A 14,437-nucleotide genomic window follows, 5' to 3' on the forward strand; every position below is an offset into this window, starting at 1 on the left:
CACTTACTGAGGAGAGAGGTGTGGTGTGCGCATCTGCAGTCTCAGTGCCGTGTGGGTGAGAGAGAGAAGAGATGAGTGGACCCTGGAGCTCACTGGCCAGGGAGTCAAGGCTAAGTTGATAAGCTCAAATTTCTGTGAAAGGCTTAGTCTCAAAAAATGAAGGTGGAGAGAGATAGATGACACTACACACACACACACAACACACACACACACAACACACACACACACACACACACACACACACACGAGCACCTAACTTTACCTAAAAAGAAATCCTGATATTCTTTTCCACCAAGTCTTAGAGCACTCACATCCACGGACTCATGGTGCCACGGTTCCTTAGGAAGACACATCTACTCTGCAGTGCCTGCTACTGCTACCTACCAATAACACGTTTCCGCCACCCTCTAATACCTTGATAAATATCATTTCAAAATATGCACAGCTTTTTCTGTGCAGGACCACGTGTTGATGTATTCTGAAAGGTGCTTATATTTAAATGAGCGCTGTCATCCCAACCTCTTGTCTTTCCTGAAATGAAGGAAAATAAATGCAGCTTTCGCTTCTTCCTGCCCTGTGGTATCTGCCTAGTAGCAGTAGCTTTATAATTTTTAATTTAATTTTTGTTGCTACAATGTAGTATTACAATAGTATGGTAGCAGTGCTCTATAGTATTATAGACTATATAACGTGGGATGAACCCAAACTAATTGGTTTACAGCTCCGTACCCTGGAAGCTCAGTACTAATGTGCTGGCATGGGCGAGAGTTTTCTTGATGCCTTCTGTCACAGCAGATAGGGACCGAGAAAGAAGGGGGCACACTCAATCTCAGCCAGAAGGCCTGATCGCTTCTTAAGCTTCTACATCTCATAATCACAACTAGATTTCAGTGTGAGTCTTAGCGGGAGCAAGCATTCAAACTACAGCAGGCAGGCAGATAATAGACAGATAATAGAGAGTGCCAGCCATTGCGGGGTGCCCCCTCGCTCCTGGCCTCCAAGGACGATGGGCTGCAGTGGATGAGATGATGTAACAGACGATTGTATAGGTTTGCCCTTTTCACAACCTACTCAATTCTTCTAAGCCTAAACTTGTCCATCTGCAAAATGCTGCCTCATCATACCGGGGAGGTTGCACAAGACGATGCCCGTGAAGGACCAGGCACGCGGGATGGGCTTGGGAAGCGCAGGTGGGAAGGGCTGGGGAAATGTTTGCTCCTCTTACTAAATAACTCCATTTCTCCCATATGTGTCCACCTAGTGGTCCACTATGAGATTGAGGTCTGGACGGGGGATGTAGGCGGAGCAGGTACCACTTCCCGAGTCTATGTGCAGATCTATGGTGAAGAAGGCAAGACCGAAGTACTCTTCCTCTCCAGCCGCTCCAAAGTTTTTGATCGAGCATCCAAGGACATATTCCAGGTGTGTGAGTGTGAGGCCTTAGGGGTGCCAACAGAGACTGGCAGTCGCTGTGCCAGTGCCCTGAGTACACCCACTGGAGAACAGGCTGCCTCCCTCCAGCTGAACGGAAGGTGTTACCTGGAGGACAGGTTGACCTCCAGCTGAGTGTAGAGGCTTGAACTGGGGAGGAGAAAATGTGGGTACGCATCCATGGTCCACCTCGTGCCCATGAATGGTAACTTGTTTCTTGGACCTGAGTTTGGGGTCCTTCCTGGTCTTGTACTTGTGTTACTTGGTGATCTTTGAGGAAAAGTACTACCTCATCCACACCCCCAAAGCACTCCAGCCTTTGGGAGTGGGTGTGTTCTCGGAGATAGTTTTCTCATGGAAGTTCAATCAGGGATTCCTGATACATTGCCTGCAGTGGCTAGTTCTCATTTCATCGATGATGGCACCAGGACTGGGTTTCTCCGCCTACTCCCTGTCTATGGCTCTGACTCTGAGCTTCTCCCAGGCTGGTGACAAGTCTGTCTTTCTCAGGCAGTCTCCTGGGAGGTGGCAGAGTTTACTGATGAGTTTTTAATGTCCTTGAGCTTCTTCTCTCCACATTGCAAGTATTTGACTAGAAGGAGAAAATGATGTCAATGTGAGCACGTTGTTGGTAACAGGGAGGATGCAGAGGCCACTGGGTATTTTATGCTGGATATGAAAGCATTTGTGTGTGTATGTGTGTATATGTACAAGCACATGCATGTGCATCTGCAGACATGTGTGCAGAGGAAGCACGCTCATGCTGGGTGTTCCATGGTTGACCTCGACCTCAAACACCTTGGTCTTCAATGGAGAGCTTTCTCCAATGCCCAGGAAAGGTCCTGAGTTGGGGACAGCCAAGGTCATGAATGTCTGGAACATTACAGGTATAGGCCCTTCATGGGTGTAACAGGATGAGTGGGCTGCTTGTCATCCTGGCCACTCAGCTAGCTTACACCTGAAATAATCACACAGAAACTGTATTCATTTAAACACTGCCTGGCCCATTAGCTCTAGCTTCTTATTGGCTAACTCTTACATTTTAATTTAACCCATTTCTGTTAATCTGTGTATCGCCACGTGACTGTGGCTTACCAGCAAGATTCTAACAAACGTCCATCTCAGGCAGGAGATCCATGGTGTCTGCCACTCTGCCCTTCTTCCCAGCATTCAGTTCTGTCTACCTAAGTTCTGTCCTATCAACTAGGCCAAGGCAGTTTCTTTATTCATTATCCAATGAAAGCAACACACAAACAGAAGGAACTCCTACACCACATGGGCTCGTATGTCCTCCTACACTGCTGACAAGCCCAAGCCTACATATTTGACCTGTTGGGACCTCCTTGGCTTCCTCGTCAGTATCACCAATTTGTCATTACTGCCTGGTTGGCTTCACAGTCCCCATGGCAGTGAAAAGAGCCAGGGTCAGATACACAGTCAGAAATGTAACTGAGCCACTGGATTACAGTTCCTATCCCCTGAATAACAAAGGAGAAATTCTGCTTTACCTAGGCCCTAGTCACCATCTTGCTTGATGATTTCCTGACAAAGGTGGGTTATCTCCACTGTGGCTCCCTGGATCTGAAGTCTGGGGAGCTGTGTTCTCATCTGGCTCTGGCATTAAAGTGCATGACTCTGACAGCCTTGGGCCTCAGATTGCTGGCGCTCAAATGGGGTAACTGGTGGGACTAGACTTTGAAAAGCGTTGAGCGTGAAGATGGACTCGATCTAAAGGCGCTCAGGAGAGCCAAACACACTTAGTGTTGTGCTCCCCTCAAAATCTGAACCCCAGTTCCCTCTTCCTGAGACCGTGGAACTCATGACAGAGTGAAATGGATCTGAGGCTGAGGGTGAGCCACTGTGCCCTCGGCCCATGGGAAGAGACTTCAAAGGGTGGTCTTTGTCCCTAAAAGGAACCCGAGCCCAAGGCTTGTATTAATTTCTTTTTTCATTACTGTGACAAAATACTGGAAAAATCAGTGTGAGGACAAGAGTGTTTGTTTCAGTTTATGGTTGAGAATGATGGGGTCCATCGTGATAAGGAAGGCATGGTAGAGCGCGCAGGAATGTGGCTGAGCTCTGAGACCATGAGGTCCATTCCTAGTGACTCAGTGCCTTCAACAGGGCTACTGAAGGGTTCACAACTTTCAAAACAGTGCCACCCTCCGGAGACTGGGTGTTCAGACGCAGGAGTCTGTGGGGGTTGTTTCATATTCAAACCACAGCACAGCTCTGGAGCACCTCCGTGGCAGGAGGACCAGGGATAACTACATTCTGGGCCCCATTTGAGCTCAAGGCAAGGTTGTGCGACTGGGAAGGTTGGAAACCTTGGAGAAAATGTTTGAGGATTTTGTTTATTTGATATGTTACAAAAGAGAAACATGTTTCTTTGTTTATTGCTAAATGTATCTCCCTAATAGTGACCACATGAAGACTCTGTCTGTGGTTTTTCTGTTTGTTAGGTTTTTTTGTTTTTCCAAGCAGGGTTTCTCTGTGTAGCCCTGGCTCTCCTAAATTCATTCTGAAGACCAGGCTGGCCTCCAACTCACAGAACTCTCCTGCCTCTGCCTCCTGGGTGCTGGGATTAAAGGCGTGTGCCACAGCCTCCAGGCTCGGTCTGTGCGTGTTTAGGGTAATAAGGAGGCCCAGGATTGTGAATAGGTTGGAGTTGGAGGTGAGAAGGGACTAACAGAAGTGCTAGCATTGTGAGGAAGTTGTATAAATGAAGACATAGAAGGAAGAGGAGGGACGAAAGAACAGGGAGATTAATGCCACAGGAGTAGAAAGAAATGTTTTTTTCTTAAACCTGGGGAAGGGCTAGGCACAGTGGGGGAGCAGGAACTTTCAAACTTCTGAGTGGGGGCCCCGACCTCTCTGCAGGGCAGCTCAGCACTGGGGGAGGCTGGGAGGATGGCAGGGGCCATGCCAGCCACTGCCCTGCACTTTGCACAGCTGGAAGCGGCAGATGTGGGTGAAATCTACAAGATCCGACTGGGACACACCGGCGAGGGCTTTGGGCCCAGCTGGTTCGTGGACACCGTGTGGCTGAGGCACTTGGTGGTGCAGGAGGCAAACCTGACACCTGAGGAGGAGGCCCGGAAGAAGAAGGAGAAGGACAAGCTGAGGCAGTTGCTGAAGAAGGAAAGGCTGAAGGCCAAGCTGCAGAGAAAGAAGAAGAAGAAGAGAAAGAAAGGAAGTGATGAAGAGGATGAGGGCAACGAGGAGGAAGAGTCCTCTTCAGAAGAGTCCTCGTCAGAAGAGGAGGAAGAAGAAGAGACAGAGGAGGAGGAGGAGGAAGAGGAGGAGTTTGGGCCCGGGATGCAGGAGGTGATCGAACAGTACAAGTTCGAAGTCAACCGCTGGCTGGCCCGGGGCAAGGAAGACAATGAACTTGTCGTGGAATTGGTCCCAGCTGGTCGGTCTGGTCCTGAGCGTAAGCCTGAAAAAAAAAAGTTGGGGGGGCGGATATTTCTCCTAAAGGGACCAGGGAGGGGGGCAGGGTGACTCAGTATCCCTCAGGTAGAGACTAAGTAGGTGGAATCCCACTGTGGTCCATAAATACCTCTCCTGACTTGCACTTGGAAAGTGACCATTGACCCGCCTGTTTGGAGCTAAACACTACCCTTGACCTGTCCCTTCAAGGGGAAACACTGGCTTTGGGAGGGACTCATCACACATCTTGATAGAGCTGAATATGGGGGTAAAGTAGGAAGGTTGCTGAGGCCCAATGGCTGTGGATTTCATGGCAAATGCAAGCATTGGGTGGGAGGAGAGTAAGCTTGTATAGCCATAGCAGTGGAACTTTCCTGCTTCCAGGGTCTACCTGGATCCAAGGGCCTGGGACACTGCTCTATCTTGTGACCCTGGTGTTCTCAACGCTGCATTTTTCTGTATCTCCAGCCAACACCTACGAGGTCCAGGTGATCACAGGGAATGTGCCCAAGGCTGGCACTGATGCCAACGTCTACCTGACCATCTACGGAGAGGAATATGGGGACACAGGGGAGCGGCCTCTCAAGAAATCAGACAAGTCCAACAAATTCGAGCAGGGCCAGGTAGAGTGAGAACTTTCTGGCCCCTGGGTGGGTGAGAGCCAGATATGGAACAGTTTTTGCCCACAGCAACCTCAGCCAGTATCTTTTTCGCTGTGTGTCTAACAGGGTGTTGTATTCAGCCCAACGAGGCCTGGCTGCAGCTACCCTTCTATAGGTAGCAGTATTTTGTGGAGAGTTATGAAAAGGCTAAAGGCAAATTCCTGCAAAAGAATCCCATAGGCTAGTTGGTCTTCAGGGTCAGTCAGAGAAACTGTATTCAGAAACTAAGTGAACCGAATTTAAAAGCTAGATGTGTTTCTATCTTTTGTGTACGGGTCACTTGCATGTATGTCTGTCTGCCATGTGTATTTGGTGCCCACAGAGGTTAGAAGAGTGCATAAGATCCCCTGGGACTGGAGTTATAGGCAGCTGTAAATGACCATGTGGGTGCTGGGAATCAGATCTTAGTCTTCTAAAAGAGGGACAAATGCTCTTAACTGCAGAGCCATTTCTCCAGCCCTTGAGTTTGAGGCCAGTCTCTACTATATAGTGAGACCCTGTCTCACAAGACAAAGAGGTGACACTCTGGGAGGCTTGATGGACAGGAATGAAGTGTGATGGAACTGTGTGACAGGGGCCGAGGGATTCCCCCCATGACCTTGAAAGAGTGGTCACAAAGCCTGACGCTTCTTTGGAGGAAGGGAAGCCATGAATGACGTGTGTGCACCTCACTCTTCCAGGAACAAGGGAAAGACGTGGAAATGAGAGCTGAAGAAAGCTGTTCTCTTGTCCTTCAAGATTTTACAAACTCGCCTGTCCCTCCCTCCTGTCTTCCTCCTGTTCTTGACCCTCCCTCCGGACCAGGTTCTCTTGTCAACACAGGAAGGGACAATAAATAAGATCTGCTGAAGTACTTTCCAGCTCATGCCACGAGCTATTTCCTTTCCACGCATGTTTTCTTCCAGCATCCCTCCCGTGATTCAGTACTACGTTTTGTTTCTGCATCTCGATGCCTTATCTTGGAAAGTTATTGCCATTGTATTTCTGGATTGGAGCATTCCTGTAGAGGATAGACTGGGAGAGTTGTTGCAGTCGGTATTAATACTGGTTGCATGTGGATAATAGCACAGCCATGTGACATTTCAGCAGATAAGGATGGCAGGTGTGTTGTGGTCCCCTAAGAGTGTACCACCTAGTGGCATTGAGCCATCTCAAACTGTGTAAACACACAGTATGCTGTTTGTCAGTGAGCTTACCTAGCGATGTGTTTCTCAGAATATTATCTCTATTCTCAAGTACCCATGACTGTATTATGATGAAATTAACACAAGTTTGATCACTGCGTGATGGTAAATGAGAATGCCCTTGTTATTAGGGACCCACATTGAAATATTTAGGGGTCAAGGATCCTAGTATCTACCACCTACTATAAACTGTTCCAGAAAAAAAAAACATACAAAGAACATAAAAGAGAGACAAAATGGAGTAATCCAACTAATGTTGCATATAGGGGTAACATCTAAGAGAAGGTAGACCACAGTTATATCTATTTTTGCAAGGTTTCTGAAGGTTTGAAATCTTTTTCAAAATAAAGGGGATTTTAAAGATGTATCCAGAAAACCCCATCCACTTACTGGCTCTCCATTTTATCTAGATCTGAGGGCAGCATGGGGTGGGTGTGGGAGCGGACATGTGTTGCCCCTCTGAGTCATGCTTTCTCTATATCTAGACAGATACCTTTACCATCTACGCCATTGACCTGGGGTCTCTGACCAAGATTCGGATTCGCCATGACAACGCAGGCAACAGGCCAGGCTGGTTCCTGGACAGGGTAGACATCACCGACATGAATAATGAGATCACGTGAGTGGGACTTGAGGGGAGGGAGAAGAGGTTATGCCTGGCACTAAACTGGTCCTGGAGAGAGGACCAGGTACTGGAACGTGATGTTTGAAGGTGAGGGTCGGTTGGCTAAGGCCAGGATGACAGTAAGGAATCAGGGTGAGCATTGCATCTCTTCTCTCCCTCCCAGAAGTTCTAGTCCTGTCAGATAACAGCCCTGTAGAACACCCCTTCAGCAGCTCACCCCCAACTCTCCACGGAGAAATAAACTTACAGCACCTGGTTTTAGTGCTCCAGGGGCCAGAGATCAGCAACATTTTCTAAAAGGGCCATATAGAAAACACTTTCAGTTTTCCACAGCATTTGATCTCTTTAAAAGACTCTCTACTGGGAAAGTAAAACCTGAGCTTAAGCGAGCATGCTGGTATGCAGGTTTAACCCCTGCATATAGGAGACAGAGGCAGACAGATCTCTATGAGTTCAAGGCCAGCTTGGTCTACATAGCAAGGTCTAGGCCAGTCAGAGCTACATAGTAAGACCCTGTCTCTAAACAACAACCTTAAATGACGCTGAAATGGGGAATGGGGCTGTGTGCCAACCTGTGGACATTGAAATTTGAATTTCATGCCCCAAAGTTCTTTCAACTTTTTCTTCTCAACCAAATGCAAAATCCGTGGTTAGTTTGATGCATGTAATGGTTTGTGAGCTGGATTGGTACCTGTTGGAGACTCATAGTCAGTCTCTGACCTAGGCTGGGACCTAGGCTGTGTTTCCATAGATGGAGGAGCCCATGTACCCTGGAAGGTTGAGCCCTAGCCCCATGTCTTAGTTTGGTTTTTTTATTTTATTTTTTTATTTTTATTTTATTTTATTTTTGCTGTGAAGAGACACTATGACCACAGCAACTCTTATAAAGAAAACATTTAATCAGGGCAGCTCACTTACAGGTTTTTTTTTTTTGAGGTTCAGTCCATTATCATCATGACAGGGAGCATGGTGTGCAGGCAGGCGTAGTGTTGGAGCTGAGAGTCCTACATCTTGCAATCAACAGAAAGTAGACTGTTACATTGATTAAGATTAAGGAAAGAGACCTCAGAGCCCACAGTGGCACATTTCCTCCAATAGGGCTACACCTCCTAATAGGGACACTCCCCTTGGGGACAACTTTCTTTCAAACCACCACATCCCACTCCCTGGTCTCCAAAAGCTTATAGCCAAACTGCATTCAGTCCAACTTCAGAAGTCCCCACAGTCTACAACAGTCTCAAACTTGTTTCAAAGCCCAAAGTCTCTGCTGAGATGCATGGCAATCTCTTAACTGTAATCCCCTGTAAAAATTAAAATCAAAAACAGATCACATACTTGCAACACATGGTACAGAGCATATATTACCATTCCAAAACTCGAGGAAAGGAGCATAGAAATGCTAGATCAAAGAAGAGCAAAAACCAACTGGGAAAATGCCAAACTCTTCCTCTCCATGTCTGATGTCAAAACACTCTTCGGAGCTCCAACTCCATTCAGGTTTGACTGCAGCACACTTCTCTCTCGTGGGCCGGTTCCACTCCCTGTTAGCAGCTCTCCGTGGCAGCTATCCCACGACTCTGGCATCTCTAACATCTTGGGGTCTTGAAGGCAATTCGGGCTTCAACTTCACAGCTTCACACAATGACCTCTCTCCTAGGCCTCCGTTCAGGGATACCCTAACATGTACCTAGCCTCAGTGACTTTATTATGTAACTCCTTTCTTCTCACCTTAACTCTAAAACCAGAACCGTGTGGCCAAAGATGTCAAGTTCTGCTGCTTATTGGAGCTGGAACATGATTCCCACTCAATTACATCTTCACCAGCTTTATGCCTTTCACTGCCTAAGCTTGGCTGTTCTCGAACTTGCCGTGTAGACCAGCCTAGTCTCAGACTCAGAGATCCACCAGCCTCTGCCTTTCAGTGCTGTGCTGTGTTCCTACCACTAGGTCACACTGCCTATTAGATGAGGGGATCCAGGGTGATCGAACTGGCAGAGGGCTCTTCCACAGGGAGATCAGTGACAGCAGAGGAAAGCATGCTGGTTCTGGAATGGCATCAGGGCTGCCGAGGGTCTGACACTATGGGAAATTTAGTAAGCCCTTAATAAATTAATATTTGTTGGATAAATTTCTTGGCCTGCAGCCTGCTGTATCCTAAACCTTGTCCTTCTTTTGGGCCAACTTCCATACAAAACAGGAGGTAACGAGACTCACCCTATTCCCCCACAAACCCTACCTGGTCGTGTCAAGGATACCCAATGTATACCTCACAGTGTTCTCATTGCCAAAACAACTTTGGTAACCATAGGATCCTGACCTGTGTGGATCTGCTGCCAAACTCATGCTAGGTTTCCCAGCACCTGTCACTGCCTCATTATGGCTGTCATTTCCTCCCCTAAGAAGCTGGCTTTTTGGCACTGCCCTGCTTACTTCCCAAGGTGCCCCAGCAAGCCAAAGGCTTTCAGCTCAGAAAGGACAGGGAAAGCTGAGAGACAGGCTGGAGGGAGACTGCGCTCAGCTTCTCCTCCGGCTCAGGCAGGGTTGGTTACTCGGTTCTGTTGATTTGACACATCTGGTCCAGCCCAACAATTTAAAAATTATTGTAGCTTTGTAATCTGTTTGAATGTCTGTCAGCACTTGTCCTCTTTCATTAGCCTCTCAGAATATCAGCTATTCTTACCTTTTCCAAATCAAGACATTAAGTGATTTGGAAAAAGAAAAAAAAGCTCCTCTTGGGAGTTTGACTGTTCTGCCATTAAATGAATGTGTGGAGAATTGTATATTTAGAAATTAAAGTGCCACCCCCCCGGGTACATTTCCTCTCCTGTCCAACTGTTCTTTTGTGTATCTCAGGAAATTTGCAAGAACTTTTTACTCTGCACAGCTAGGGGTTCTGGTTACATCGGTGTCCAGGCAGAGTGCGTTCCTGTTCTTGCGAAAGGAAGGTTCCTCGCTGGTTTTTGCATCCTTCCTCATTTCTCCGTCCTGCCCCATGTTTTTCTGTGCACGTGTCGCTGGTTTGTTCTTCATTAGTAAGAAATCATCTTTAGTGAGGGTCTGTAATGAGCTGTCTTCAACAGCCCTCACAATGACAACGAGCACAGCTTAATCTTGGAGGAAAAGAGACATTCTCACAAGATAAGGACGGTGTCAGTGTTCTCAACCCCCTTACCAATCTCACTCATGAGCATTGATGCAAAAATAATCAATAAGATACTGACAAATCAAATGCAAGAGCACATCAGAAAAATCATCCACCATGATCAAGTAGGCTTCATCCCAGAGATGCGGGGATAGTTCAGCACAAGGCTTCATCCCAGAGATGCAGGGATAGTTCAGCACAAGGCTTCATCCTAGAGATGCAGGGATAGTTCAGCACAGTGACTCACTCTTGCCCTCCCGGTCCATCTTCCTCGGCCATCCAAGTGTTGGGCTGACGTCACACCCTCTGATCTTCTTCTCTAACATTTGGAGTTGCTGAGGACACAGACAAGAGGAGACACTCTCCAGGATACCGCCCACCCTAGAGCTGAGTTAGTTCCTAAATGACCCTTTCACATCAGGGCAAAGAGAAAGGGAACAGATGGAGAGCAATGGCCCCCAGCTTATAGAGGGGCTGCATGCTCAGACCTTTTGAGCTGTCCTGGGTCTTTGACATTGACCTACAGCCTCCAAGGGTGCCTTGACATGGCTGAGAAGAAGAAAAGGGGGGAAGGAAAGAAAGAGGAGCAACAGTGGTTGAGTTAGCAGATTCCTCCAGAGAGCCTACCCTTAACAACACAAGTATATGCCAAATATCAGGTGGGATATAGACAAAACATGATCCATTGTTTGTGTAAAGTTTAAATCGTTTTCTAAATCTGACAATCCTAGGAGTTTGCTCAATACTACACAAGGGTTAGCAGGAGTCTGGGAACAGGAACCAGAGCATTGACCTGTAGAAGTGAGTTCTTAAGCTCCTGTCTACCTGTCTACCGCCCCCCCATTCTGGCCCACCTTCCTCTCCGGGCCCCTCCAGCCCTTAAGCACCTGTCTACCGCCCCCCCCCATTCTGGCTCACCATCCTCTCTGAGCCCCTCCAGTGTACTGGGTATGCTTTTCTATGGAGGAGTCTTCATGGACATCATCTCCCTTGATGTCACTTTCTACTTCTTAGAGACACTCTGTCTTCCCCCAGTGTCATCAAAGTTCATGGACTGCATACATGGGTGTGGTGCACCTGCCTTGTGCAGCACTGTGCCAGAGAAGCCAACTCAGATTGTCCAGGAAGGCGTAATAATGGTTCTCATAAGCCCCTCTCTAGATTTTTCTACTCAGCTCATGGGCTGAGCGTGTCTCTTGATTTATTATTTACCTCCAGCAGACTGTGGGTAATTCCTAGACTGGACAGAATGGGTGGGCAATGCCATGGAGGTCACAAAAGGGGAGTCTGAGCCCATGCAGGTCCTTCATTCTAAGCCTGTTTCAACTCCCATATGAGATTATCTCGAAGAGACACCCCAATCTTCCTCACCCTACCCCTCAGGTACTACTTCCCGTGCCAAAGGTGGCTAGCAGTGGAGGAGGATGATGGGCAGCTGTCCAGGGAGCTGTTGCCAGTGGATGAGTCCTATGTGCTACCCAGCGAAGACGAGGAGGGTGGAGGACATGGTGACAACAACCCCCTTGACAACCTGGCTCTGGAACAAAAAGGTTCCTTGTATTAGAGATGACTTTCCCATCCCCCATTTTCTCTTCTCTTCTCCCTCCATTTTCTCCCCCCTCCCACTTCTCTTTCCCTTTCCCCTCTGTTTTCTTCCCTACTTATGGGTTCTGGACACTTCCTGCTGGATACTCTAGCTGTCCTGCCCTTTCCTCCTGCCGTGGAGAGATTGTAGAAGTTGTGGGGGAGGGGGCAGGCTCCCATATGCCTAGCATAGGATTTGGAGTAAGGTGGTTCACAGCTAGGGTTGTGTTATTCAGGGACAAAATGATTGAGCTAGTTCTGATTTATCAGGGCATTTCTGGGCTCCTGAGGTATATTTCTGTGGGAAAAATATTAGCTGACTAGAGGCCCGTGATGCTCATCTCAGTCCCTAAAGCCCTGTCCAGTCTGGAGAGGTCAGAGAGGTCAGACCAGAGCTCCTGGCTATGGGCTGCTAACACCCAAGTCACCTCATGCCTCCCTGACCATGTACCACCTCTACAGACCAAGGGCTTCCTATAGGCAGGGCAGAGACGTTTCTATATCTTGAGGGGGTTTCTGGAGTTAAAGGCACCACAAAGAAAGCTGTTTGCAGGACTGACCACATGAACAGACCTGTTTTTATGGTGACCATGACCATCACAGGTAGAGGATGATACAGGGGAGGAACTGGAGTGACAGAGCCACAGTGGACAGATCAAGCAGCCTTCTCTCCCGCTCCTTGGGGGGTTCACTTCTGTGCCCTCTTCCCCCGGCAGATAAATCCACCACATTCTCAGTGACCGTCAAGACTGGGGACAAGAAGAATGCTGGCACAGATGCCAATGTCTTCATCACACTCTTTGGCACGCAAGATGACAATGGTAAGGAACACAGCATTTTCCTGAGTGCCCTGGTGGACTTAGCAGCAAAGGAACCCTTGCCCTAACTGTGCCCCCAAAATCACCTGGAAGAAAGGACTCTTTCAAGTCCAATAAAACTCAGCCCTGCAGGGTCCCAGGGTCCCCTCCTATGAGGTCTTCAGGGAGTGCCAGCGTTGTTCCAGAAGCTGGATGCTGACTCCGTGAGGGTGGCACCTTCATTTAGTGCTGTCACCTTCCACTCCATCCTCCCCTGGCCGTTCTGCCTGTGTCTATAGTTGAAACGATTCTTCAAGGAGTCTCCGTGCGTTAACTGGAAGCTCTGTGCTGAGCACCACTGAAGAAAGAATGGACTTAACCCCAAGCTTCCCATCTACAGCAGTGATGTGCTGATCCAAAGCATAGCTCTGAAACCTGATTCATTCAAATTCCCATTCGTTCTGGTATTGGCTGTGTGATCAGGGGCAAGTGCTTAACCACCCTGTGCCTTTCCCATTTGTTAGAGATAAAGTTTTATGCATGTCTCAGGGCTGTGACTTTTATTACACAGAACACCTAAAATTTAGGGGTCAGTGAACATCGATTGTCACTATTACTTAGGGGGTTGAATAAAGCTGATGGTGTATAATAAATTAGGTCACAGCTGATAATCACTGTGCTTGCTATGGTCCCTGCATCATTTCCCAGAGAAGTGAGGGATTCTGCCACTGCCCTTTCTCTCCTGGGCCTCTCTGCTGTCAGCCACGTTCCTGAGCGCTTAGAATCCTCGTCTTCTTCAGACCTCACAGTGGCCCTGTGGGGAGAGCACCAGGCCACCTTTCTGAGGGTTGAGGAAGACAAGCCACAGACATCAAGCAGTTTCCCCAGGACCACTGGCTGGCAGGAGGCTGAACTTGGCACCGGGATCTGTCTGTCCCCTGAGCACTCCAGTCTGCCTGCCAAAAGGCTTTCTGTCTGAGGGCCTCAACCTGGGGAGGGGGCTTCAAGGCAGCATGGTAGGAGAAGGTAGGAGAGGGTGTTGAAGACTGAGTCCCCCTCAGGTTTCAAGCCGACACCACAGCCAGCCCCAAATTCCACAGCCAGTGAGGGCACTTGAAGCCATCTCTCCTTGTGAGTCCAGGTGTGTCTCCAGACAGTGTTTGCACATGGCATCCCCACATGAGCTTGGGGAAGGTGACCTTGTCACTGGCTCTGTCCCCATGCAGAGAACTGCCAGGCTTGTGGGAGAAGAGCCCACACTGCCTGGATGCTCTGCTGCCGTCTCCTGCAAGGAAATGGAGAGGGGTTTTCTTTAGATGCAGATGGGGAATTGCAAGTTTACATGAAAAGGTTTTAAAAAAAATTATAAACACACACATAACATGCACACCACACATCATATATGTACCACACATACAACCATATATACACACCATACATATACCACACACACATACATATACCACACACACATACATATACCACACACACATACATATACCACACACACATACATACCATACACACAACATACAAACACACTCACCACACACACACATACAGACCATACACACAACATA

General features: G+C 48.1%; 1 protein-coding gene across 2 annotated transcripts in view; it reads left to right on the plus strand.

The window, feature by feature from the left end:
* The window catches only part of Loxhd1 (lipoxygenase homology domains 1), a 137,723-nt gene that overhangs the window by 64,113 nt on the left and 59,173 nt on the right, over positions 1 to 14,437 (plus strand). The window contains exons 18-23 of one of the 2 annotated variants that reach the window (XM_005356289.2): positions 1,262 to 1,422; positions 4,384 to 4,864; positions 5,332 to 5,486; positions 7,195 to 7,328; positions 11,860 to 12,026; positions 12,777 to 12,881. In XM_005356289.2, coding sequence (XP_005356346.1) covers positions 1,262 to 1,422; positions 4,384 to 4,864; positions 5,332 to 5,486; positions 7,195 to 7,328; positions 11,860 to 12,026; positions 12,777 to 12,881 — 1,203 coding nt within the window. The remainder of the gene's footprint in view (positions 1 to 1,261; positions 1,423 to 4,383; positions 4,865 to 5,331; positions 5,487 to 7,194; positions 7,329 to 11,859; positions 12,027 to 12,776; positions 12,882 to 14,437) is intronic. The other variant, XM_005356290.2, reaches the window with a different exon arrangement.

The sequence above is a fragment of the Microtus ochrogaster genome, chromosome 18 (genome assembly GCF_000317375.1).
Source record: "Microtus ochrogaster isolate Prairie Vole_2 chromosome 18, MicOch1.0, whole genome shotgun sequence".
NCBI classification, from domain to species: domain Eukaryota; kingdom Metazoa; phylum Chordata; class Mammalia; order Rodentia; family Cricetidae; genus Microtus; species Microtus ochrogaster.